The sequence below is a fragment of the Rattus norvegicus genome, chromosome 14, assembly GCF_036323735.1.
Source record: "Rattus norvegicus strain BN/NHsdMcwi chromosome 14, GRCr8, whole genome shotgun sequence".
Classification (NCBI taxonomy): domain Eukaryota; kingdom Metazoa; phylum Chordata; class Mammalia; order Rodentia; family Muridae; genus Rattus; species Rattus norvegicus.
The window spans coordinates 83,196,737-83,223,712 of NC_086032.1; the positions used below are offsets into that span (position 1 = coordinate 83,196,737).

At 51.8% G+C, this 26,976-nt stretch overlaps 1 protein-coding gene and 1 long non-coding RNA gene across 5 annotated transcripts; one reads left to right on the forward strand and one right to left on the reverse strand.

Moving 5' to 3' along the window:
• Nucleotides 1–462: 462 nt before the first annotated feature.
• On the forward strand, nt 463–17,891 carry LOC102549281 (uncharacterized). 2 transcript variants are annotated; one of them, XR_010057732.1, is made up of 7 exons: nt 463–602; nt 3,035–3,182; nt 4,776–4,927; nt 7,871–7,985; nt 8,344–8,499; nt 9,644–9,722; nt 9,853–17,891. It is a non-coding gene; the product is annotated as an uncharacterized LOC102549281 (long non-coding RNA). The 2 variants fall into 2 exon arrangements; XR_010057731.1 differs by lacking the exon at nt 463–602 and having other exon boundaries at nt 2,110–4,927.
• On the reverse strand, nt 648–25,323 carry Sec14l2 (SEC14-like lipid binding 2). Of its 3 annotated transcripts, none has more exons than XM_006251154.5 (12): nt 25,098–25,323; nt 18,512–18,587; nt 14,124–14,167; nt 13,663–13,722; nt 13,249–13,437; nt 11,350–11,445; nt 11,180–11,240; nt 10,728–10,811; nt 7,517–7,623; nt 7,298–7,437; nt 7,017–7,186; nt 648–2,110 (listed from the first exon to the last, which is right to left on the reverse strand). In XM_006251154.5, exons 3-12 carry the CDS (start codon nt 14,133–14,135, stop codon nt 1,980–1,982), a joined length of 1,050 nt encoding a protein of 349 aa, XP_006251216.1. In that variant the 5' UTR covers nt 14,136–14,167; nt 18,512–18,587; nt 25,098–25,323; the 3' UTR covers nt 648–1,979. The 3 variants fall into 3 exon arrangements, with proteins under 3 accessions (XP_006251216.1, NP_446253.2, XP_038947486.1); NM_053801.2 differs by lacking the exon at nt 25,098–25,323 and adding an exon at nt 20,480–20,581; XM_039091558.2 differs by lacking the exons at nt 7,017–7,186; nt 25,098–25,323 and adding an exon at nt 20,480–21,522.
• Nucleotides 25,324–26,976: the final 1,653 nt, after the last annotated feature.

Below are 26,976 nucleotides of genomic sequence, written 5' to 3' on the forward strand. Positions count from 1 at the left end.
GGTTTCTTCACAGCTTTTTAGCTTTTTTAGATCCGAAAGGTGTATACCGACTCCGTAGGGAAGCCACCGTTTTCAGCCAGTGTCCTCTAGAAACCCCTGTGGGTCAGCGGGGACAGGGCCTGGCGCGTGTAGGGAAGGTTGATCGATCTGTCTATAGGACCTGAAACACCGGTAGTGCTGGAGAGGAATTAGGAGACGGTCCCTAAAGCCACGTGATGCTGATCCTCTGCCTCCCTCCCATTTAGTACCCGTTGCAGACGCTGTGCACGCCCGGCGCGCCGCCGGTCAGCACGGAAGAACCATCCAACACGTCTTGAACCACCGAATGGGGCGGGGCCTCCGCCCTCACCGTGAAGGCTCTCGGGAGCGTCCGAGTGCCATGAACAAAGATGGCGGACGATACTCACCGGCTGAACCAATCGAAAGATAACTTGTTAGGACTTCGGAGAAAGTTGTCGCGAGAGGAGAGGAACAGACCGCCTCTGTCTATGTGCCGGTTCCTGTGTTTGTCCGTGGGTCGCGAGAGGAGAAAAACAGACTGCGTCTGTCTCTGTGCGTGTGTCTCTGTGTGACTTTAGCCTGCTACTTGGCACCTGAGAAGTGTAAGGGACCCCTAGGGAGCCGGCGATGGGCAATGAATTCTGCTCTTTGCTTTGAAAATTGATTTATTTATTCATTGGTTAATGTACCTAACAACATTGTAAACCAAGGCCAGGATATGCTCCTGAGATATGTGACTAGATCCTGGGTAGCCTCGGCCCTCTCTGGTTGCTAGCCCTACCCAGAGCTCCCTCCGCTTCATGAAACGAGTCCGCAGGCTGGGCGAGGCCTCATTCCGAGGAAAAGGCAGTCCCCGCAAGGGCCTGGAGCTTCCTTCCCGAATTCTGGGCAGCCTGTAACCTGGCTCACAACTTGTGTGGGGTCAAGAGCTGCTATTGCAAGGTCGCCTGTGCCTGGCTCTTTCCCCTGGCTCAAATGCTTGCCTAACCTATGGCCACCTTCCCTGGCAACCTGCGTCCCCAGGGAAGAGGAAGCCACTGCTTCCATTACACGCCTCCACAGCGAAGGGCCTGCCAAGCCCTTGCTCATGTCAGTAAGGAGACTGCTTCTCAGGCACTGTGGGAGACTAGACTGGGAAGTACACTCAGTGCTGTTTCAGCCCCACTTGTCATTTTTGTGTAGGGTTGCTCAAGTGAAGGTTTACTTAGAGGCTTGTGGCCCACCCACAGCCTCCTTGGCCCTTTCCTATCTATGATCCCTGAAATTAATTACCCTTGTGCTTGTGGAGGGTTTCTTTCACTGGAGAACAGTGGCTAGGTACCAAAGTCCCACAGAGCTCTGGGGCACTGGCAACCATTAGTAGTTAAGCAGGCAGCCAGTGAAGCCCAGGAGTTAGTGAGGTTCTCAAGGGGGGGAAGAGAGGCCTTCTGTTAGCCTTCCAGTGCTGACTTGGGCCACTCCTGAGATTTGGGGTTGGAGAGGGGTGAGGAAGACAAGAGATATTCAAGGCTTATGACAAAAGTTTCGAAGAGCTTCAGCTACCCACCATTCTAGCAGCCTGCTACCTTGCAACCATCATTACAGTAGTGGAGGCTTATTCCACGTTCATTTAGGAGCAAGTTTCTCCCCAGCAGCTGGCTTCCCTGAGTATGACATCCCAATCTCTTACTTCTAATTCCTTCCCTGCCGCCATCCTATGTAACCTTACCCTCTCGTCTCAACTGTCCCTGGGCAGGTGAAGTTGGCAAGGTCTACAGGGTAGACATTGTTACATCCCGTCTCTGGAGACCCTTTAGTATTCTGATGAGGAGGACCCCTCTAGCTATTTATCCGCTTCTGACTCTGAACGGGTGCTCCGTCCAGTCTGAAGTCTTCCCTCCAGCCCAGTTTCTTTGGGCTAATAGGTTGTAGGAAAATGACTATAAAGAAACTGACAGGAAGACACTGAGGGGGGCCAGGCCTGCTGCAGGAGGGAGATGTTATTTGGGGGTGACTGTCCCCTGCTGATTCAACTTCTCTTCTGCTGCTTTGTCTGGAAGCAGGACCTCCACAGTGAAACTGACTTTCTTGGCATGGATGAAGCTGTAGGTGTTGTCAAACCGTAGGACATCTGAGGGAGTAGAAAACCAAAGCATTCAGGCAGTTCCCACCAAGAGGTGAGGGGCAGTGAATATGACTGGTTCATACTGACTGAGCAAGAGACGGAGGTGAAAGTGGTGTAATAGTCCTTGGCCTTCTGGAACTCAGTCTCACTGAGTGTGTTCAGAAAGTGAAAAACTGTGTGAGGCAGAACAGGTCTAGTGAGCCGAGGGACAGAGATTCACATCTGTAACAGCTCGGAGGGAAAAGGTCTCTGCGGCCAAAGTCATGGCTTCGTTACACAGGCAGATTAATGTTAGCAGCCACAGTGTTTGTCAGGATAGTGTACGTGTGAAAGCATGGGTCTGCAGTCTATATGTGTGGCCACATTCTTCCTCACCACAACTCTGAAATCAGCAACAGTCCGCTCAGCTTAAAGGGTTTTAGGTCACCCTGGGAGCGATGGTGGGGTTGGGCTTTCCTTCTGACCATAGTACTGCCTGATTTGGACCCGGGAACTCCAGCCCATGCTGTCCCTCTGCAGACTTTATGAACCAGTGCTTACCCTCTGGGAAGGTGAACGGGGCCAAGGGTGCCTACCGTATGCCTGCCCTTAAAGACTAAAGGGTGGGCCGTTCCTTGAAGGAAAGCTGCCCAAGGAATTTGTGCTGTAATCTGTATAGCAGAACATTTTTCTGACATGAGAAGAGCTTAGCTGGGCTCGTGGTACACCTGTAATCCCAACTAGGAAGGCAAGGGTCAGAAGTTCAAGGCCAGCCTGGACTGTACACTATTTGAGTTCAGGCTGGTTATGTAGACAAAGGAAAGGGTGTTGGGGGAAGGGGTGTCTAAGATACGTGGGGAGGCAAAGATACATGCAGAACAATGTGTAACATTTTTTGTTAATTTGTGTGTAAAAACAAAACTTTTTGCCTTTTTCTTTGTCTACACTTAGAGGCTCTGATCCTAGCACTCCAGAGTGACACCATTTTGAAGGGAAGGTTTTCTCACGTCTTGTACTGAATGTGTCTGTGCAAGTACTTGCCAGGCTTGTTATGGAAATGCGCCTCTAAAGGGACAGACACCCTTTGGTAGGCTGGCAGGTGAGAAGGGCATTAGCCGTGGTTTCCTCTGGGAAGAGGGTGGACACAGTTGGCAGAGGCCGCTTCTAAGCCTTGGCAACTGAACAGGCTTGCTTTTACTCTCACCCCGCTTCTTAGCAAGCTTGTTCCATTTCACTCAAATGCCCCTTCAGGACAGCTAAGCTGAGAACAAAGGCAGCAGGGCCTCCCTTCTGTGCTGCTCTCTGGCTTTCTCAGCGTCTTTCCCTTTTCTCACCCCTGGGTAAACTGCAACCAGCACAGCACCTAGTACTCATTTCTCCTCATCTCTACAATAGTCCTGCAGATCCATACCCCTGCCTCTTGGTCCTGATGACAGCCTTGGCAACCCAAGGTCATCATACTTTGATCTCCTTAGACCAGCACTGAGATGCTTTGCTCAACAAAATACCTGCCCTCGAACACAAGGAAGGGTCTTCCTTACAGCAGGCACGGAGGAAGGGGCGTCACTGCCACCATCGTCCAAATGTCTCAGTGTGACACTAGTATGTACTCACAGGCTCATGGATGCCCTGGAGGCCTTCAGGTATAGGGCTTCTCAACATGTGTTGGGTAATTAGCCCCTTTGAGCATCTTAAGGTTATCAGGGGCCGTGTCTCAAAGGGAAAGATGCTATTCTTTTTTCTTTTCTTTTTTTTTTCTTTTTTGGTTCTTTTTTTCAGAGCTGGGGACCAAACCCAGGGCCTTGTGCTTCCTAGGCAAGCGCTCTACCACTGAGCTAAATCCCCAACGAAAGATGCTATTCTTTAGGGAAGCAGGACAAAAGGTATTCTCTTGCCCTCCCACAACATATGTCATGGACAATGTATAAATGACAGGTCTGGGGCCGAAGGTTTGGGTTTGAGCGCTTGCTTAGCATGCAGGGAACTCTGGGTTGAGCTCCTGATGCTTCATAATTATTAGATTCACATTGGCTTCCTTTTGTTTTCCTTATATTCCAGACAGAGGATTGATTTTTAAATCCATGTGTAGGTGTGTTACATTATCTGTAAATTTCATTTCAGAATAGCAATGGGGACAGTAGACACTATTTATAAGAAGGAAATGTTGGTTCTTAGATTCAGAACCACTTCTCTGAGGAGTCCATGGACCCCAGAAGGAAATCTGCTCTGCCCACGTCTCTCGTATTATGGCAAAGGGAAACAAAGTCCGTTCTTTAAAGGTACTTGGATTCCTAGCACTTTGGAAGAGTCAGTGACAAAGCTTGACATTTTCAGCAATAGGTACTGGTGCCCAGCTGGCCTCTTCTCCCTGGTGCTGTCCGACCTCTTCCTACAGCATTTGAGATCTTCCTAACTATACTGTATCCTCCCACTCAAAGCCCAGACTTTTCTTCACTCTTTCCATCCCTAGTCGAACATTTAACACAGTAGGCTCGCACTCAGAAAGTGATTGGGAAGAAAAGGTGAGACCCATCCAAAGGTTTAATATACCTGAACACAGGCCAGAGAAGCCCAGGAAGATTGCGTTCATACTATTTGAAGCTGACATAGCCAGAGGCTTGATTGTCTATGGGGTGGCAATGCTGCACTGTACAGGGGTTATCTGGCCTTCAGAAGCACTTCCCTCCCACAGGTAAGCTTTTACCTAATCCATGATCTCAACAACCTACTTCCAAATGACACCCGACCCCACCTCTCCTACCTCGCTGCCTCTCCATCTGGGAAGGAGAACTTTATGCCTCGACCTGACTCTGCTCCTCCAGCAAATACACAGGTCGCAGACAGGTGAGTGTTCTTGTCGGGAACAGACCCAAGAAGGGATAAGATAAATTGAAAAGCTGTTTATCCTTCAGATACGAGAGAGAAGCTACTGTGTGGCAGCCCTCCAGCTCCTCCATGGCTTTCATGGAAGTACTTCCTTGGTCTCAGAGTTTTGTCACATCAAGGATAAATGTCTTAATTGTTTCTTGGGCAGTCTGTGACTAGGAGTCTAGTATCCTCTCTTAGCGTCTACACTAGTAACAATGCGAGAGAGGACATCTCTCGTCTATCTATACCATAGCTTCATTTCTTAAAGATTTATTTATTTTAATATATGAGTGTTCTGTCCTCATGCACATTAGAAGAGGAATCAGTTCCCATTACAGATGGTTGAGCCATGTGGGTTCTGGGAATTGAACTCAGGACCTCTGGAAGGGCTCTTATCCGCTGAGCGGTCTTTCCAGCCCCCAGCTTCTTCATCGTTTAAAGAAAAGTCATCCTCGAGTGTATAATGAGCGTTCTCCTTGGTGGATGACAATATCTGGCCCATGCTAAGCCTCGTTCTTGGTGCAGCAGAGTGCGTGCATTCTCCTGAGACCTGGCTGCTCTCTAACAAGAGTGACCCTGATCCTTGGGGAGCCGGACTGTGCACATGTACCCCAGGATAGGGAGCACCAGAACTGCAGGCTGCTGGATAGAAGGGTCTCTGTGGAGCTAGTGCAGACACCCGTGTGCTGCCTTAGCAGTGGAGCCCAGGACTGCTCCTATCTTTCCCCATAGTCTCCGGGACAGCCCTGCTCTCCCGTCTGCCCTAATAACAACAGTGATGGGTGCAGGTGCTGAATCGTATGCTCTATCTCTGGCATCATTCCATAGCCTCACAGATCTTATCCCATGTGAGCGGGCATCTCTGGAAGATCCCAGTTGCAGCAATCAGGAAACAGACTTAGGAAGGCTGAGTCACTTGCCCAACCGACACACATAGCCAGAGGGCCAGTCCAGCCCAGATCTGAGTGCAAAGCCCTAGCTTGTCACTTTTCCACCCTCCGCCCCTTGCCTCTGTCAGGAAAGAAACTAGAAATGTGCCTAGCTTGTATGTAGCTGGCATACATTTGCTCCTTCTATACTTTTATACTTCTATACTGAACCGTACTATACCATACCATACTATACTATACAACACTGTAGAATACAGGAATACAGATCGAGAAAGCCCTCTATAAGTGTCCTAAGTTAGGTTTCCCAGAGTTCCTTTCTGTATATACACACTTTCCCCTCAACCTCTGAATACTACCACACGTGCAGCACTTCATGTCTGCCTGCGTAAGTGAGTTAACACCTTAGCTGTCCGTGTGTTCTCTCTAATGGATCCATGGTGCTTTGCTGTAATACAGGGACCTTCCTGTGACCTCTGCTATGCTGCTGGCTTTATCGGCTGCTAGGACCTTCCTGCTCCCCCTGGCTTTATGTGTTTGTAAAGGTTTCTGTTTGACACATTTCAGAAATATAACTTCTGGGATTACAGCCAATACCAAATGAAATTCTGTGAGGGCTTCTGTCATGTGTATGCTGCTTTCTCATGTCCTGGACCTGCTCTTTTGTTAACCCAGAGGTGAGCAGTGCTGTGAGTTCAAGGCTGGCCTTTTATGGCATGCTGTGCCCTGTAGAGAGTCCCTCCACCCAGACAGTCAGCTCTGTGTCTTCTGCTTCTGTCTGGCTGCTGTCTCAGACCTAGCCTTGGACAAAGCCTGTGTACCTCAGGCTGGCCTCAACTTGCCTTAGCCTCCTAAGTGCTGGTATTATAGGTGTGCCCCACCATGCCCAGCCCCCAAAGGTAGATGCTCTGAACCCCTGTATTCAACCTGTTGCAATGACTCCCCTCTACTTGGGAATATCAGGGCAGAGTCCCAGCTAGCTGTTAGCCATCTGGGTCCCCTTAAGCAAGTCATTGCATCTTTCCAAGTCTATTTTTCCTGATCTGTGCCAGGACAGATGACACCATAGAGTGCTCCCCAGTATTCTAACACCGTGATGTGGCCAGTCCACTGAGGAAGGGGCGTGTAATTGCAGGAAGGTAATGCACCTCAAGCGTTGCCAAGCCCCAGATACTTACAGATGCCTGGCTCACTGCAGGTGAGGGTCCCATCCTCAGGGACCATGTGGGAATTGTATCTCTGGTTAGGCAGCACCTCCGTCATCTCCCCTGCCCGCTGCCGTTCCCCCATCTTGGTCTTCAGGAAAATCCCAAAACCCACGTCTGATCCCTCCGACATAAACTGCCACCTGCAGAGGACATCCACCTGTGTGTGTGTGTCCACGCAACTGGGTTCTTCCACCCTAGCCCAGCAGCTGGTATTTACAAAAGCTCAGGTCCCTAGAAGCACCCAGCCCTACCTGAGGACGCAGCCGGGGAAAAGAATCTCATACTCTACTTGGTGGGAGGAGCCTCGGGAGATCTGCACACTGTGTTCATACTGCTGCTTCACCTGGTCTCGCACGTAATACTGCTTGGGGATGTCACCCCCATAGTTGATCTAGAAGCAGAGCACAGGGTGAGCTGGGGTGCGCATCTAAGCTAAGACTCCACACTGACATCCAGCTGCTGGCCCATACCTTGGATTTACACTTGGGGTTTCCATCAGGGTCCGTCATGGTGCCTCCATACTCCACAGGCAACTGGTCGGGGCTGATGTGTTTGAGTAAAACCTCCTTCCAGTTTGCTGGCAGGAGAGGGAAGGACAGAAAGGTATCACTAGGCAAGACTTTATACCTGATGGTCAGCCCTGAAGAGGCAGAAAGGACGGGCCCTGCTCTAAAAGGGAGCATTATTCGCTGGGCCTGAGGCATAGTTACAGGCAGGAGAACCATTAATTCGTGGCCAGGCATGGCTCCATAGTAAGACATGTGATACATGCTCATGGAGTTAGAAAGACCTACTACTCAGAAAACAACCCTGCCCCGTCCAAGATTCAGAAACCCGAGGCTGCTGTCATCATGGCGACTGACCAGCTCCACAACCTCAGGAACCTGCTTCATCCGAGCTGCCTGCTGAGGACTGTGAAGACAGCAAAATGGACGGAGGGTATGTGAGAGGGCTTTGTATATTACCTCTCCCAGGAAAGGATACAAACATTAAAATCAAAGCCAAATGGGGCAAAGGCAGGAACTGTGGAGCTCGCGGCAGGACCAGAAGTCTTGAATCCACGGGCTTTCACCCAGTGATGCTGACCTCCCGTTTTCTCCCACCCTTCATTGGGCCCAGTCATGCCCCACGTAGCGAGCACTTCACTGTACACTGTACCCTGCCCGCTTCACCTGTGTGCCTATTGCCTTTGGGCTAATTGGCTGCATTTTGTTGTTTTTCTAACCAAATCCTCTCCTGATTGGAGCAATTAATTAACTCTCGAATTGACTCTCAATGCTGAAAACCATTTCCCCAGGAAATACCAGCCTGGCACCGTCCCTGAATACCAGAAACCACTCTAACGATGGAGACCATTCAGCAGACTATAAGCCAGCAGCTCCAGGCCAGGCACTAGCCTGTATCCTCTGCACAGATGACTGGAACCCTGACCGCCCTGTGGCTCCACCCTCAGGTATCTGTGGCCTTGGAGTGATTTCATTGGCACCGCTAAACTCTAGTGACCACCCTGAAGTAACTTTTGTCTCTCCTCTGTTGGGGATCTTGTTTCTTCCCAATCTGCCCAAGGCACATTTGGTTGAAAGATTTTTAAGTGTGGGTAGGAGAACAGACGGAACCACCTACACGGCTCTGCTCCCAGGGAACCAAACCGCCTCACGCACTCGGTGGGTGGCAGCAGCAGTAAAACCAGAAACCATAAAAACCTCGCTCTGACACTTCGTCTTCTCCCAGCTGAGCAGGAGAGCTAGGAGAAGGGAGAGGCCTTCCCATCTCTAGGAAATATCGGCTGCAACCAAAGCTGGGACTTGGGCGCCAAAGTCCTAGCGTCCGTTTGTTTGAAACAGGGTCTCTGTAACCCAGGCTGGCCTGGAATTCACCATGTAATTTCAGCCTGCTTCTGCCTCCCGAGTCCTGGGACACCATAAATGCATTTTTGTTCTTTTAAAAAGCTGTATTGCTGTTATATGTGTGGTGTGCAGTGTGCGTGCGTGCGTGCGTGCGCGCGTGCGTGTGTGTGTGCGTGTGTGTGTGTGTGTGAGTATTGGGGATGGTGCATGTGTGGAAGCAAAGGACAACCCTTTGGGAGCTGTTTCTCTCCTTCCGCTGTGGGACCTGGGATCACACTCAGGTCATGAGCCATAGGTAAGAAGCCTATGTTTACCTGAGGAAGCCCAGCCCGCACTGTTGTTTTGAGACAGGGCCCCACTATGAAACCTGGGTGGGCCTTGCACTTAGAATGCAGCCCAGACAGACCTGGGACTGGAGCCCCTCAGCCTCCAAAGTGCTGGGATTGTAGACATTCACCACCTTCCCAGTCCCACGTTGCCGCTCTCCCTTGACCTTAGCCCAAAGAAGCAATCCACAGCAGCCACTGGCAGCGTGTTAACGCCAGCCTTGCAGACACCTTCAAAATCACTATTACTACTGCCAGCTCAGTTCCAGAGCCTGACCCAGTCCAGTTTCAAAGCACATCAGTCCACTCCTGGTTCCTGCGTGTCCTCCTGGCTGGTATGGGGATCACACATTCTCCCCACTTCTCTGAACATCCGACCCCTGCTTCTCTGTCAGCATCACTAATGACTTCCCACTCTCCCCAGTGGGCTCCTCCTACTCTGCCTGCACTTGAACTTGGATATCCCAGGGAGTTCCCTTCAGACTCCTGCATGCTCAGCATAGGTAAGTCTTGCATGGCCAGCCTCAGGGTTCCACACTCGTCCTAAGAGTTGTCACTCTGGCTGAATATTACTATCCATTCATGCTTTTAACTTCCGTGCCGCCTGTTGAATTCTGATGTTTTGCTTTCTAGGTAAGCTGTAAGTCCAGCCAGTCTTTCCTCCTTTTTCCCTGAGGCCGCTGCCTCAGTTTACCCCATCTCTTACCTGGGCAACAGCATGGCGTGCGAACCAGCCTCTGGCTGTCATGGCCTTGTTGGTAAGTACAAGCCAGTTGAAACTCTGACTGTGGTGCTCTCTGCCAAGCACTTCTCTGGTTCTCAGGGCCTAAAGAGTCATGCTCTAGCCTCTCAACCTGGTGTCCTGGTATCCATGTGGCCTGGCTCCGGCTCCCTCTCCAGCCTCACCTCTTGCTGCCCCGGGCCTCATAGCCTTTACTCAGTGCTCCTCTTTCTGCTTTGTTTCATGTGACCAGCTCAATCCTGCTGCCGTATGGCGCTTGGGTGGACATGGCTCTCATCTCAACTCTGGGGGGATGGGTGTTGCGCCTAGGTGTGACGGTGCCCCGTGGCTTCCTTTGTTCCATGTACCACGTTTCTCTTCCCTGAGAGCTAGCCAAGGGACTCTGTCTTAATAATCTTGGCAGCCTCACACCTCGTCCTGGATCTAGCACAGAAAAGGTACTTGCCCTAAAATGATCTCCGTGGCACCGTCTTGATGCTCTTTCTAGTGCCTTCTGGTTTGTTCCATAGCCTCTTCTCTGCAGTCCTCGCTCCCCTTAGGGCTAAGCACTGGGATTCTATTCATCTCTGATTGCATGGTAAGCCCAGTGCTTGCTTCTCAAGTTACGCGAGAAAAAGGTGTCCTTATGAAACCAGGAAGGCACAGACTGTCTCTACTTATCCCTGTATCCCAACTACTCCTAAAGCAGAAGGCAGCCCCAGAGGCTGAGGCATACCTCTAAAGCAGACCTGACTCAGACCACACACCCTGCAGTTTGGGCTCTCACCTCCCAGAACCATGATCTTCTTCCTAGTGTCCTCACTCAGGAAGGGCTTGATGAGGTTGTAGGCCACTGGAAACAGCTTGGGGGCTGGAAGAGAGACAAGATGGTGTGAAGGAGAGAACAAGGGTTAACTCAGACTCTGACTGCATCATCTGCCACCCACCTCTGCCCACGGGGCAGCTGAGTGTGAGGCTCAGCCAGGCATGTTTGAGGTCTAGCTCCCAGTCCGTACAAGGGTTGCGACCAACTAGCTTCCTCCTATGGCATCACCAACCTGAATCCTACTGGGCCTGGTGGCTCAAATGCTCTGGGAACTGTAAAGCATCTGTACAGGTTAAGGTCAACGTCAGGCTTCCAGGGCCCTCCTTTGGCTCACTGTTCACTCAGTCTGCCCCCAGGTAATGGTTCCGGTCTCTGGTTCCCACTGGCCTCATCACCAGAAGCTCCCAGCTCACCTTTAACGACGAACAGCCGCTTCAGCGTTTCAGGATAGTTCTCCTCAAACATGGTGAGAAACTAGGGACAGAATGGGTCGAGTCTCAGCAGCTCAGGCCTGCAGGCCACAGTGCCCTCCGCCCTCTGAGGAAGCCTAGCTGAGCAGTCCCTCCTGCCCCCACATCCTCACCTCTCCATAGGCCTCCACTGCAGGTTTCCAGAGGTGCTTGAGGCCGAGTCCCTCACAGTCGTAAATCATGGTGATGGTCTCTATCTTCTTCCCTAGCTACAGAGAACAGACAGGCAGAGGAAGCTGTCACTCCACCCTGCTGGAGAACTAATTCAGGGCCAATGCTGACTGCTCAGGTACACACAGAGCAAGCAGATGCTGGGGGCTGGGCCCCGGGCTTTTCATATGCCCAGGGAATATTTCGCTGGGGAGGAATATCGACCTAGACAAACTGTTCTCATCTAGCAAATGATGGGGTGGATCAAGATCACCTCTGAGGTCCCCTCTGTCCTTCGGGTCCTCCTGAGGGCCTCTGTCTTCCTGTCAATACTGTGTGCTCCCTGGGTAGCACCCATGCAGCCCCCAGGCCTCTCACTCAGACATAGCTGCTCCATCCTGCCTAAGCTCTAAGGAAGCATCAAGTTGAATCCCCTTTGTGTGCCCAGCCTCTTAGGGCTTCTGTACTGAGTGGGTTCTTTGAGAGCATCTGCAAATAATAGTGCTGAGAAGCCACCATACTTTCACACATCTGACACTGCTGGGTGGGGGTGGGGGTGGCGGGAGAAAGGTGAGAGGCACCTCTATCTTGGTCCTCAGTCCTTCCTTTCTCTTTTCTTTTCTTTCTTTTTTTTTTTTTTTTTTTTCGGAGCTGGGGACCAAACCCAGGGCCTCGCGCTTGCTAGGCAAGCGCTCTACCACTGAGCTAAATCCCCAACCCCCAGTCCTTCCTTTCTTTTTAAAAAAATTATATTTATATCTGTGTGTGTGTGTGTGTCTGTCTGCCTGCCTGCCTGTCTGTCTGTGTCTGTGTGTCCATGCCACAGTGTGCAGTTCAGAAGACAATCTGAGGAAGCTGACTCGCCTCTTCCACTCCGTAGCCTCTCAGGCTTGCTGACAAGTCTGCTTTACCCTGCCGAACCATCTCTTCAGTCTTTGTCTTAGCAAGGGAATTGTCGCCCTGATTTCTTGAAAGTACACTTGGAGGAGCAGGAGTTCTGGGTTCATCTGTACCAGGAACACCCCCAACTCCACACTTGCCCAAGGGTAGCTTAATCCAAAACGAAGATCTCACTGGTCCTCACGGAAACTAAAGAAGTTCTCCAACAATGTAGTGAGATGGCTTTCTTTGTCTTTCTAGGGTCTTTGTTGCACTGAGAATTAAACGTAGGCCTCTGCCTGTGTGTGAGGCCAGCTGCCTGTTGCTAAGTGACATCTCCAGGTGTAATAATTTATAGTTTTTGCTTTTCTTTTGCCTGTGTCTAGGGCTTCCATATGTAGTCCAGGTTAGTCCTGTTGCCTGAGACCTGTGGATCATGGCACTGCAGGTGTGTTCCACTCACCTCGCTGCAATGCAGGTCGGTTTTTGCTGTGGTGAGTGGGGAACCCCTGGTTTGCTGTGGGGAACCCCGGGGTGTGCTGCGTGCTCCAGCCCTCGCCCTGGGAGGTTTTATTAAACCACGTGTCTTCAGGGTCCAGGACTGCTTTTTATCCCCAGGTCTTCCCTGTACACCATCCCGGTGCTTTGTGGGAATTCATCGTGGCAATAACAGATGGGATTTTTAAAGTTTTCTTTAGCAAAATAAAATCACGGGAAGAAGGAAGTGTGGCTCAGTGGTGGAGTAGAACACTTCCCTAACACACTCAAGGCCCTGGGCTCAGTCTCCAGGCAAAGGAACAGAGGGAGGGAGGAAACGAGAGAGAGAAGAAAGATGGATTGGTGAATGTTCGTCCAAACCCTGATTTCAGGTCTATGAAATGCAAACCCTGAGGCCGTGCCTCCAGCCGTGTGTGACATCCTGCCTCTTCCTGAATGCCTCCACCGTGATCCACTCGCTCTCAGTGGCAGACAGGGCCACCCACCTTTGCGGTCTGATGGGTGCACTCCTGCAGAAGCAGCTCACAATCTCTCATCTTGGTCCTGAGCAGGTCTTGCTTGGAGGCGGAGAACAGCAGACCCTTGGCATCCAGTGGGCCGATGATGTCATACCAGACAGGGCAGCCGTCCAGGTCATACCCACACCGGCCGCCTGACAGATACTGTTGGATCACCTGGCCAAAGACATAGTAAAAGCACCTGGTGGGCAGGCCCAAAACATCCACGCCTTTCCTGAGTCCCTCCTTTGGGTGCCAAAAGATTCATATTTTACAGCTAAAGGGACTCCTCTGACATTGCCAGCCTGTCCTCTGAGGCTCCCAGCCCAGTAGACCATGATGTGAACTGTGAGTCTTAGAAGCATCCTTACACAGGAACGGAGTGGGATAATTTGTTCTTACCTCTGGTGGCTGCCAGCTGATGATTTTGTCAATGTCCTTTTGCTTCCGGAATTCCACATGCTGCAAATACACAGATTTAGGAAGCACAAGGTGAAAGCATTAGGAAGCAAGAGGTGTGTGGTGGGGGGTGGGGTCCTGAATATGAAGGAGTAGTCAGCACAAGCTGACCTCCAGACCACAGCTGACCCCCAGAAGGAGCTGAACAGGAGTAGGAAAGGAGGCCCCCCGTTTCTTCTCATAGCTCATCGAGAATATCATTGTTGGCTGATCTGGAAGTAGAAGAACCTGATATTTCCAGGGAAGGAAATGCACTTTGTCCCTCAGGGATAAAGCAACAATCGTTGGCTAATAGCTGGGTCACACTACCCAAAATCTATGATGGGTGGGTGATGGGGAGGCAGGCGATGTCCAGGCAAGGTGTGAGTCTGATGGGAGGAACCGTGGCAGGAATAGGTGCTCACCTTCCGGAGCATGGCCTCCGACTTCTGCAGGTCAAAGCTTCGGGCTGTAACAAAAGCATGGTCGGGGTTGAGCATGAGACTGCATCCTTAAGGACTCCTTTCCCAGGCTGGGGCCAAGTCCCCTTGTGGGTTCCCCCCGCCAACTGTCAGCTCAGAGCCTTGTAAACAGCACAGCTCTGAGTTTGTGGAACAGTCAGGTCAAGTTCAAGACAGTTGGGAGTGGGCAGCATCGTAACCGTGGGGTCAGAGTATCCACGTAGATAATCAGGTAAAGGGACTTATCTTAGAGAAAGTGAACCCTGGATCCTCTTATCAATTGGCCATACCCCACAAGGATGGAATTTATCTCTGTCACAGTATAAAATCAAGCCCTGAGAAGTTGATCCACAGTTCAAAGATGAACACAGCTGCTCTAGAATCTGGGGCCAGAGTTGGCCAAACATCCTGGGAAGGTAGAGTAGTTGCTATCCCTCCAGAAAATCCTGACATTTCTCTAAAAGACCCACACATTCCTTATGGGAGCACAACCGGTTCTTAAGTCGGTTCACCAGGGCCCACTCCAACAAGTTGCCCTGCTCAAATCTGAACCCAAGATGTTGCTGTCACTGGTTACTTGTGGTAACCAGAGTTGCCATGTGTACCAGTCAGCTACGCTGCCATTTACACCAGAGACAGGGTTGTCTCCCTCATCGTACATCAGCCCTCCCCAAGCATGAGTTCTGTGCTGCCTCCAGGGCCTCCCCTCCACAGTGAAGCCTGTCCTGGGAGCCTTCAGTTTTCACACTCAGCTTTGTGACCTTCCTAACGGCTTCCCTTTGGATGTTGTTCCCCTGGTCGGGGGCCCCTCCCAGGTGAACCTCACGAGCTGAGCCCAGGTGTCGTTTGCCCCTTCTCCAATAAACCCTCACAATTCTCTTGGCAGCATTCAGGTAGAGCTTAGAGTCAACTGAAACCCCAAATCCTTCACACCTGTGCACCAGCTAAGCCTCCGCCCCCTCTCTAGAGAGGCAGGGCCCTCATCACCACAGTCCCCTTCATCCCAGCCATCCCAAGAGTGTCTGAGACTCTGGGCCATTTGGCCTCTGACCTATGTCCCTCCTGGCTGCACATCCTCCATGGGTTTAATTGGCATCTAGATCTGCTGATAGCCCTGGAACCCCAACACACAGGCTGCCCTTTGGGTTGTCAACAATGCCTTCATCATGATCTCTGGGAACAGGGGAACATACTCCCTGACTCTGCATTCTTGAAGTCTGATCCTCTATCTGAGTCGGGATGGTACGTCTAAAGGTCTGACCAAGCCTGGGTGTGGCACCTTGGTAGCCTAAGACAGCTGGGCCCCAAGTTCGAAGTCAGCCAGGGCTACATAAGAAGTTCGGGCTTACTGGTGCTACATATTAAAACACTAGCTTAGAAAGAAAGGAAAGAAACAAAGAAGCAAAGAAAGAAAGAAAGAGAGAGAGAGAGAGAGAGAGAGAGAGAGAGAGAGAGAGAGAGAGAGAGAAGAAAGAGGGGAAGGCCAGTAAAATGGTTCAAAGGGTAAAGGAGCACACTGGGCATGCCCAGCAGCCTGACAACTTGAGTTTGCTCCCCAGGATTCCTAAAGTGGAAGATAACTACAGAGTTATCCACTCCCCTGCACATGTGCACTGTGGCCTGCACTCCACACCCCAATCTCTCTCTCACTGTCCTTCCCCCTTCCTCCCCACACACATACTACACATCCTAAAATACATTTTCAAAACAAGAGAAAATGAGAAAGGGTTGGCCAGGCCACCGCCACCAGCCTGCCAGATCCTTTCTGGCAGTCACTCTGGCAAGCCGGGCTTAGGAATTTCCTCACTGCCACCCTTCCTGTGGCACCGGCAGCCAGGGCCACTTTTGGACAAATGTAACGTGGGTCTGTATCTCCGCTCCTCCACCTTGTGTGTTTTATCTCGGAGAAGATACTCTGTGTGCCTGACTATACCACTTAAGAAGCTAGAACTGCGTGTCCTTTTGTAAAAAGAGGAGGCAGACCATGAAAATCAGTTTCTCACAGAAAGGACACCCCTCGAGAGAGGAGAACCCTTCTCTTCCTAGAGAACAGGTATCCAGTAGTAGTAAATGGCACTCGTCCTTATCTGAGGGGAATTCTCCAGTTGATTATCTGCCACAGGTCCCACATTCAGGGTCTTCCCCTGCTCACCCTGCTCCTCCCACCCTGCTCACAAGCACCTGAGAGCTTGGCTTGGGCACTGACCAGTAGCCTATCCCACGGCCCTGTGAGCTGCAAGCTCAGCTATGCTCTGCTCTCTCCCTGGGCTCTTGCTGCCTCTGTTCTGTCTTGCTCACTGACCTTCCCTCCTGGGGTGGGCACCCAGATCTCACTTCCAGCCAGAGAGGCAGTGGGAACTCATGTGTCTGTGGAGAGGGGACCAGTAAAAACCTGAACCCCAAAGCACATACCACATTCCACAGCAGCAAAGGACTCCTTTAGAATCAAAGACGTGAGGAGGGGTGTGTGGGATTTTTAAAAAAGGGTTGGTTTTTTTTTTTTTTTTTTTTTTTGCAAAGCAACAAAAACCCCAATTCAAATTTGGAATAGGGTCTGAGTAAGCCAGAGCCGCTGCCCAGAAAATAAGAGGCACAAATGCACTACAGAGGGAAAACTTCCTCCGCCCTGTGAAGCAGACTTTGAAACCAGAGGTGTAACTCAGAGATAAAAATGCTTGCCTGGGGGTTGGGGATTTGGCTCAGTGGTAGAGCGCTTGCCTAGGAAGCGCAAGGTCCTGGGTTCGATCCCCAGCCCCGGAAAAAAAAAAAAGGAAAAAAAAATGCTTGCCTGGCATGCATCAGACTCTGGGTCCAGTCCTCAACAGCTCAAATTTGATTAGGAAGCAATGCTTGCCTTCAAGAGCAAGCAGCTCACTGGGAAGGAGCTGTGGCTTGCTGGAAAGGGTGCTAGCCCTGGTTTTGCTTACCATTGTCTTTGTGCCTTCAGGTACGTTCCGTGCCCTGACTGAGACTAAGTTTTCTCACCTGGAAAATGAATGACCATCCTACAAGGGCATGGCCAGTACCAGGCGTGGGCCCTGGCTAAACTATCAGGCCTTATACAAACGGTCCATCCCATCCCAGGATAAGGACAGCAAATGTCTCATGTCTAGGACACCAGCTGCTAAGACCTCACACCGGCCTGAGCTGCAGAGCTATTCAATGGCTCTCTCTCACACACACACTTCTCTGCCTCCTAGCAGCAGTTCCACAGTCAGATCATCTTGGAGCTGGCCCTTTAAGGAGGCTACTATCCTCCCACTCTTTCTCCACCCACCTTCTTCTAGCCTTACTCTTTCAGCAAATGCTAGGCCAAAATTCCCTCCAGCATAGACTGACTTCATTGCCACCCCCACACCACCCCTCCACCTCCTCTAGGTAGCCTGGGAAAGGGGCCAGATCATATAGGTGGTGGGGCAAGGGTGGGCAGACGACACTTCCAGAGGCTCATGAGCTGCACGTGGCTCTCCTGCGTGCACCTGTCCTGGGGTGTTGCTAGCAGGCCTTCAAGAATATGCCTGCTTTGTTAAGTTTCTGGAAACAGAAATGACATCTCTTTGTCTACTTCGAGTCTTCCTGGGCCCAGAGATGCGAGAATGTGCCCCAGGGCGGGTCTTGTACACTCACATTTACAACGGAGTTCTACCTAAAAAACGGGAGTTCTGCTAGTCAAACTCAGTAGAGTTTTCCCATTTTTTATGTCTGGCAATAAAGTTTCTATAAAGAAAAAAATGAAAGTGATTCAGAAGATCCCTGAAGGTGGTACCGGCCTCGAATAACAGGGAAGAGGACACAAGGTACAAGGAGTGGGGGCTGAGCCTGAACCTGAGACTAGCAGCTTGTTCCCACCATTCCAAAGGTAGTCCTTGTCTTGCCATGGGTAGGCACCCTATCTAATCCACTTCTCAGGGGAAGAGCCTAGAGATGTATGACCATGGCTCAGATGTCACAGCTAAGCTAGCACATGGTTAGAACTAGAACTCAAGACCCTGGTCTGAGTTCAAACGGACAGGATCAAGAAGACCTCTGGTTCTAATCTCAGCTCTACCTTCAACTTCCACATAGTAGGGCCTTTCTGGGCCTTAACTTCCCTTGTGTCTGCAGAGCAGACTTACAGAGTAGACAAAAGGATGCTGATAGTCCACACCCAGAGGTTAGCATTTTCTTCCTGCCTGCGGCTCACCCAGCAAGTCCCTTCACCTGTCCGAGTTCCCAAGTCTGTATCCCGTAGAAGGGATGGGGCTTGGGGAGGGGGGTTGCCAGCCATCTTTCTGTCTCAGCTTGCCACTGATTCCAGAGGACATCCTTCTACCGCCCAGAACACACCCCTGTCCCAGGCCCTCTTCCCTTACCTCGGAGCCATCGAAGGAGAAAGTAGTCATCTGGATTGGGCAGGGCAGGCAGCACGTCCTGGACATTTTCTCGAAACTATAGGGAGAGACAGCTGGATGAGTGGGAGGTCCCCAACCTCCCTCTGCCGAGAGTGCCCCTCCATTCGGGGCCTTTGCCAGAGCCTTCCTTTACACAACTATTGTAGACACTGGCTGAGTAAGGGCATGGGCTGTGTTGTTAGGGGCACCAGGTAGGAGAGGAGGGCACATAAAGGTAAGAGGACACTGCCTGCATCACTTAGGGACATATCTCCATGCTAATCTGGTGGGCAAGTGGGTGTGTTCCCGGCCAACAGTGACAGACAGCAGGCACTCTGCTCACGCCACAGTGGATGCTGTCTGTATAGCGAGCACCTGTCATGTGCCCAGCACTGGCCTTGGCACTGCGTCTTACATCTCGTCCAGAACCCCTAGAGGTATCGCTGCTCCCATTTTACAGATGGAGAAATGAAAGACAAAGGCTCAGCGACACATGCAACATCTGGATACAGATGTGAGTCCAGATCCTGGGCTCTTTCCTCTGCAACTTTCCTGCCACCTTGGTGATGGAACCAGGAGCGGAGGGGAGGAAGACGGCAGTCTCAAATGACTTCGTTCAAAGGACGGTAGTGGAGGCGAGTTTGGAAGACTACAAAAGCGGCCGAGGGTGCTGGGAGGACAACCAAGATGGAGCAGACAGCTCCTGCAGGTGGCCACAAACGGGGGGAAGTGGTAAGAGAGCAAGTGAGGTGGTCGGTAACCCAGGGCAGTCACCCCCATCTCCAATCTCTCACTACCCAGTAGTACACAGGCAGCCCGCGTCCCTCCCCAGCCCTCCCACCTCAGCAGTGACCTTTACCTGGTTACTGACCTTTAGGACACCTCCAGAGGGGACCAATGAGGACTGGCCACCTCTGCCCTTTGCCCTAGGTCGGCTAGGACTAACCCTCCCATCCCCCAAAAGCAGTTCCCAAAGTTAGGACAGTGGTCATCAAAACAGCAAGCAGGAGGCCACCCTTCACCTAGGACCTCACCTGGCTCACCTCCCTGACCAAACCTATGCCCAACAGAACTAGCCTGCAGGTCAGCTGCAAACTTGGCAAGGGAAAAAAGTCACACACACACAGCAGCCACATCTGCTGCCGCACTCTAGACTAAATAAGAAACTGCACAGCTGGGAACACAGGGGCTGGACCCCATCGATTCCGATCCGGTGTGACTGAGGAGATAAAGTCTTTTGGGCAAAAGGGCCAGCTCCTGAACTTGAGTAGATAAGTCCCTCTCCGCCCAGGTGCCAAGGCAAAGCATGGTCATGTCCTTTCATTTTGAGTGGCATCACTAAGTCTCTTGCCAGACAAGGGTCTGGGTTGCCAGAGGGAGGCGAGCTCTTCTCTCCGAAAGGATCCCAACCTAGTGAATCCCGGGGCATCTTAGACTTCACACAGAAGAGGTACCCAATAGTCTACTCCTCTAATTCCATCGAAGAGCACACAGGACAGGGCTTGGCCCAAGGTCACACAGTGACTTGGTGCCTCGCAAGGGCTATGGGGAGTTTGCCAAGGAGCTGTCTGGGACCCTTCCATATGCCACTGAGGAAAACCCACAAGAGGAAAACCTCCCGGAAATGGGAGGAAACCTGGGGCCCTGCCCCTGTCCCACAGCCTTGCTACCAGTCCCTGCCAGCCCAGAGGATGAATGTTGCCTTTGTGCCCTCAACTGCCTCCTAGGGTTTCCAAACAACCACTTCTTCCCAGGGGCGGGCAACCTCCGAGGCTGCTCGTGATGGAGACCGCGATGACCAAACTTCCCGAGGTCCTCACCCTGAACGAGAAGCAGTCCGCTGGGCACTAGCCAAGCGGGGGCGATCGGTCGCCGGCCCGTGGGGACCGTACCTCGCAGCCGCTTTGCAGCCAGGGGCGAGGGCCACAGCCAGGCCCAGAACCGGCTCACCTTGGCCAGTGCCTCCTCCTGTTTGGGGCTCAGGTCACCGACTCTCCCGCTCATCGTGGCTCAGCCTCGGGGCGCGGCGCCTGCGGCAGCTGATGAAGCTCCGACTCTTTTGCAGCCGCGGCAGCCGCTGGAGTAAAGTCCCAGTCTTTGGCCGAGGCCCCGGGGCTGGCGGCCAAGACCCGCCTCTTAAAGGAGCCCGAGGGGCGGGGCGAGACGCGCACAGGCCCTGGAGTGGAGCCAGGATGCTTGCTCATACACCTGAGGAGCTAGTTGGATCTGGATCCTCATCCTACCCAAGAGGAGGCTGGAAAGCTCTAGCTAAGTACATCTTCTAAGGTGCGACTCCACAAGGCTGGGCCGGGCTGCTCTCATCGCTTTCCTTACCCCAAAAACATTGACAGCTCTGTGGTGCCCACTGAGAAGGGATGCCCCTTAAGCGTTTTTGTGCCTGTAAGAACTGTGACGTTCGCTCTGCCGTCTGCTTATGGCCACTACTACCAGATCAGCTTGGAGGTGAGAGGTGACTCCCAGGGTTGCGGATGTAACTCAGTTGGTGGCAGGAGGCTTGCTCAACATGCACAGCCTTGAGCTTGATGGTCATGGTGGCACATCCCTTGCCCATATCTGTGATCCCAGCATTGGGGTGCTGGAGTCTGGAGAATCAGAAGTCCAGATCACCCTTAGTTATTGATTGGGATCGAGGCAAGTCCGGAATACAAACGAGTCAACCAAACAGAGTGGACAGCCTTTTCCCTCTAACTGTATAACCGTCACCATGCCTGCATGGCGAAGACCACGGCATGTAGCTGAGGGGAAAGGAAGATCAGCCTCCCCACCTAAGACGCAGTTCTCTGCGTCTGACCTTCCCTGCTCTCTGGGAGCCACACCCAAAGCTCTCACATCTCAGCTGGCACACTCTGCTTCCTCTGTGGAAACGAGGAGACTCCGTCTGAGGGCCCATGTTCCACGGGTGCCCACAGGGCCCTTTGCCTCACTAACTCGGGGCTAATGGAAGTTAGTGTACACAATTCTCAGGCTTCACTTCTTGTAGCCACCCCCTAGCCGGCCCTGCACAGTCATCCATTGCTGGCTCCCTAACCAGATCTTAGCCGTAGGCTAGACAGGGAGGAAACCACAGTGGGAGCCAGGGCCCACTGCAGCCCTGCTGTGGCTTATCTGCTTCCCAACTCCTCCGAAGGGCCTGTAGGCTTCCCACTAGTGACAAGTTTGACGAGTGGGTGGCCTCTGGCAGCTGTAGCCTAGCAGCTTCTTGTCCAGCCTATACCATCAGACTGCCTCCCCAGGAGGCATTGTTCAGGAACCCAGGAATATTCAGATACCACTTTTTGGTCCCAAGCATACCACAGAGAGCGCAAGAGCAAGGCAGATAGCCAAGAAGAGGACTCAAACAGTAGGGGCTTAGAGAGGATGATGTTTTTCTCGGATGATGAGGTCCTAGAAGGCTCCAGGAGAGAGCAGAATTCGGCCTGCAACTAAAGATGTGGGAGAAACAGGAGACGCCTCAGCTTCTATCAGCACAGTAGCCTGAGCTGAGTTCTGGCGGTTGGTGCAAAGTGTAACAACGGTCAGAGAAGTGGAGGCAGCAGGCTGGCCCGGGGCAAAGTGGGTGACGCTTAAAACCTTGCTGTGACCTTCCTTAGGAACATTGACCTTCTAGGCCGTGAGGCTCACAGAACACACTGCCTTGCTTCAGTTACCAGAGTCCCCCACAAACCCTGCATCCCCCAGTACAGGCTCCTATAAACATGGGTGGAGCATGGTGGCATACATACAGCACTCAGGACTGATACAGGAGGGCCAGCCTGGGCCAGCCTGGGCCAGCCTGGGCTCAAAGAATGACAAGTATTGGAGGAAAGCAGAGAGGAAGGAGAAGATGGGGGAGGGGCTTCAAAGTGAGGCTCTGTGCTGTTGATGGTCTGGAAGGAAACTGAAGCTCCATCTCATGGAGTTCATATGGCTCTCACCTAACAGCAACAGTGGGGAGGGGGCCCACAGGCTCAAAGAGGCCATGGCTTGCCCAAAGTCATTAACAGCACAACAGGTGTAGGGTGCCCAGTGCGTGGGCAATGAGAAGGTTTCACTTGGACCCACTCCTTCCTGCCTGGCATTAATGCAGAGGTAACCCCTCGATTGCCTCAAATCCGGGGCTCAAGACTGTAGGAAGTAGAATGCCCCACCTGTCTCTCTCTCCTCACCCAGGGTCAAGGCAGGTGGCAACAGGCCTGTTCTTGGTTGGCATAAGAAAGAACCTGGCTATGCCCCTGCTGTGGCCTCCTCCTAAGAGATCTGATGAAGGGTGGGCTGAGGGGCAGCATGTGGCTGGCAGGCCCCGAGCCTGACCTCAGTGGAGTTTCCACACAATACAGGTGTTCCTTCCCTAGTTATGGCTTCTTGACTTCAGGCTTAGCACAGGACAGAGCTGTCTTCTTCACTGGATATGAGGCCTTCAAGAGCTTTAAGAGCTTCCCAGGGGCAGTGTGCTCTTCACTGGGTAGAGGCTACTAAAAGAGAGTAGTAGGTCAGCCCCTTCTGGTGGTGCAGCCCCGGACAATTTAAACACCCATACAGATGGCTTCTCCTAGAAGGGCTAGCCAGTCCTCTAAGGTGACAAGTCACATGATGTATGGAGGAAGCTGAGGTGAGGGGTCATTACAGGAGAGCACCTGCAGTCAAGACAAACATGGCTGCAGGGGCCACTCGATAAGCCACAAGGGGCATGTTTAATTCCAAGGAACTTTTAGTCCCTGAAATCTCTCCCCGAACCCAAGAGCTGTGGATACCCAAGAAAGAGACTGAGCAAGGAACTCTCTCTCTTGTCTGCCCCTTTCCCATTCTCCAACCGCCCTCTGCTTCTACAGAAACTTGCCACATCCAGACCACCGGAAAGCCAATGGTTAATCTGATAATATAAATCCTAGATAAACAGTCTGGTAAACGCCTCTGAGCTGGTTACTGAGGCTCTCTCCTTCCTACCTTACCTTTTCTACATTTTCTCCCCCTCCCCTACAATTCTCCCTTCCTGCAGAATATATTGCTTCCCTCTGCTCAAGAACCGTCACTTGCTGATCCTTCAGAAATCACCCCAGTCCCATTGTCTTGCTTCAAGGCCTGCTCCATCTCTTCCCAGCATCCCTTGTGGCCTGAACTGCCAAAAATCCCCCTTTCCACACACTTCCTTACCAGTCAGAGATATTCCCCGCTGTTTCCCAAACACACTTCGCCTCTCTCCCCCTGTATTCTTATTTCTTTCAGCCAGCTAGCTCCTCCTTGGCCCTCAAAGCCCTGTTCAGAAACTTCTCCCCTATCTGCCCATTGAAATGTGACCTTTGCCAACCAGAAGCCCTTTTTTGACCTTCACCAGGACTCTTCTCTGTTGTGACTGGACTGACAGGAAGGACCTGACCCCCAGGGTAAGGCAGCCTGGACGTAAGCATTCGTAACACAGCGTGTGAGGTTCTGAGTGCGCCTTGCTGGAAACTGAGGGAGAGGAAGTATGGACAACGAAAAGAAGAGCTTGGGCGCTTTAATTTTAGGAATTAGGGCATTGGGTTTTAAATTCTTCTAGGGAACAGCTCTGGGCACAGGAAGAGCTCTGGGCTGGAAGTGTCAGCCTTGTTCTGTGTCCCAGAACTAATGTGTTATAGGAGCCATTCAGCACTGGCATGCATGGGTGTGAGAATAAGAACAGGGGCACTGTGTTCCCTTCATGGCCACTTGCTCGTGCCTCCCGGGCCTCCTCATCCAATGGAGAACATTAGCCTCAGAATCACAGTCCCTCCCCTGGTGCCCTGACCTCAGGTCTCCCAATACCCAGGACAGGCAAAGTGGTACAAAGACTGGCACGGGGATGTGAGACAGAAACACAGCCAGGTCTTTTAAACCCTTCAACAAATATTTGTGGAACACTCTACTTCCACAATGCCAGGGCCATAGGAATTTTCTGGAAAGCTCTTGAGCTCACAGGGCAGCCCCAGAGGAAGGTCCCCTCCTCTTAAGCCTGCCTTGTGGGGCGGCAGCTGCCGCTGCCGCTGGTTACCTCTCTTCTCCAAGTTCCAGTCGCCTAGAGTGAAAACTAATCCTTGCCTTTCTCCCTGGGGCCACCGTGATAATTCCCAGTGACATGCTGGGAAAGTGGTGAATGTACAGGGGGAGGTATCATCATCATCATTATTGTTGTTGTTGTCAGGGATGATTTGAAAGCAAAGAGAAAATGAGAACCTAAGCCCACCCCTCTCCTCCCCTAGGTCCCCACTTCCTCCTCAGTTCCACAGTCCACCCTGGCTTTGTCAAGAGATACAAATCCTCTCCCAGCCCCACTTCCCACACCTGAACCCCTCTGATTAAGTCCCTTCCCGGGTATCACTGTCTAATCCTTAAGTCCTTTCTCACCAGTCTCCGGTTGTCTCAGAGAATCAAATCCCTTTAGAATGAGGTGGCCCAGTTAGCTGCCAAGGGAGAGGCTGGGGGCAGGGATCTTGGGGCCTCTGGACTGCCTCAGAAGAGACTAGAAGACCTGAAGGGTCCCTGAAGGCCTTACTTCAGTCTGGTACTAGTTGGCAAGAGGCTAGGAACTTCCCCGAGTGAATGTACGTCCTACCCTGCATCCAAGATGGAGGCCAGCTCTCAGCACCAGGTCTGTTCACTCCATAGCTGGGACTTGGGAGACAGAATGGTGGCCCAACGACTCTGGAACCAGACCACCTGGTTCTGTTACCTAACAAGGTTAGCTGACACGTCCTCAGGTTCCTATTGAGAAAAGGGTGTGAAAATCTCACACTCACTGCTGGGGTTAAGTAAATTAGCTTATGGAAAAAAATACCTAGGACCTAGAGAACGCAGCAGTTTTTGTCCGCTCACACTTCCTGTTTCCTGCCCCAGACTTTCTGTAGGCGGCTACCCACACACCATCTGGGAGTGGCTTTCCTGTGCCCATCTCCAGACTGAAGTTGCCCCTGACCCCCAGGCCTATCTCTTTCTGCTTTGTTCTCGTTGTGGCGCTCAACCGTGGTCTGGAATGGTGTGGCAGTGTACGTGCTTAGGTTTTCTCTCTGTTCTCAAGGACCGGAGCCATAGCGGTGTGTCCAGTATCTGGACCTCAGGTGGAAGGACAAAGAAAGGATCTGTCCCTTCCTCCTCACGCCTTATGACAATTGCCTGCTGCTACGCTCGATCCACCTGGCCTGTGTGGCCCTGGCTGACTGCCTCAGTAACCTTCTCTGGGCATCCAGGTGGGTAGAGGGAGCTGTGATGGTACCCAAGGGGACCCTCAACGATTCTCCTGTGTTGGTTTGGGACTCATGTCTGCAAAGTGAGACTTCTGAGTGCTTCCCTTCGAGTCTCAAATTACCACCAACTCTGGAACCAGAATGTCTCCTGTTATACGGAATCTCAAGCCCCTAGGCTTGGGATTTGATCCGGTGAGCAGGGCAGTTTCTTCCCTTGAGGCTCTTTCTACCTTTCTCCTGGGGCTAGGCTGCCACCTGGTGGCCGTGTGCCGCATGGCTCCTCCTGGTTATCAGAACATTTAACCTGCATGCAATTTGCTCTTACTGCCCTTCCTCCCCAGGCGGTCACCACATTCCGTGGCATGCCTCACCTACCCCAGTGGCATTTACACAGCCTATTACCTGGTGGAAGACCTCGTTTCACAGTTAAGCGAGTGATCAGAAGTGAGTTCCGAGGGCCTCATTGACCTTACTGTGTTCCCCATTACTGACACCAGTCCTATCTGCCACTGGGGGACATATCTATCTCTTGCCTCACCCTGGATCCTCCTACAGCTTTAGGATTTAAGGAAAGAAAGAAACTTGGGTCCCCTCTGTTTGCAGGCCAGGGTCAGGAAACCTGGTATAACCAGAAACAAGCTGGTTGGAATCAGAGCATGTGTGGCCCAAATCTTTTCATCCAAGATCCATAGGAGCTGACCAAAGGAAAAAATGGCTTTCTTGGAAGCATGTGATGGGAAAATGGATGTCCTGTCCCTCCTGGCTCCCCATCCTGTTCCAGAAGTCAAGCAAGTTGGCACTATAGACCTGACTCCTTCAAAGGCACCAAAAGAGTTGAACCTCCTGTCTGTCCATTCTTGGGAATGGGTGGTCTGCTTCGCTCCCAGTCCATTCCTTCAACACAGCCACACCTCCTAATCCTTCCTAAACAATTCCACTAATTGGGAAACAAGCATTTAAATGTATGTGCTTATGGGACCATTCTCATTCAAAGCACCTTGACCACATAGGCTTGTGGCCATATCATAGGAAAATGGACTTAGTTCACTTTAAAGTCCAGAGTTCAAAGTCTCTTCTGAGACTGAAAGCAATCTCTTAGTTGTACCCCGTATAATATCTAAAAGAAAAATCACATATTTCCAATGTACAACGGCAGCAAATATAAAAGGGAGGAAAGGGAGCATAGTGAGGAAAAGTTGTACCAAAGGGCAACCAAGACCCAGCAGGGAAAATTTCAGATTCTGCGGCTCT

What these genes read in the sequence shown, in the direction of transcription:
- Sec14l2 (NM_053801.2), bottom strand. Translation starts at nt 20,533, where the DNA reads ATGAGCGGGAGAGTCGGTGACCTGAGCCCCAAACAGGAGGAGGCACTG. An exon ending in AGGAGGAGGCACTGGCCAAG is followed by an intron (nt 18,588 to 20,479) that starts GTGAGCCGGTTC and finishes CTCTCCCTATAG; the next exon opens with TTTCGAGAAAATGTCCAGGA. An exon ending in GAAGATCATGGTTCTGGGAG is followed by an intron (nt 7,624 to 10,727) that starts GTGAGAGCCCAA and finishes CTCTCCTGCCAG; the next exon opens with CAAACTGGAAGGAGGTTTTA.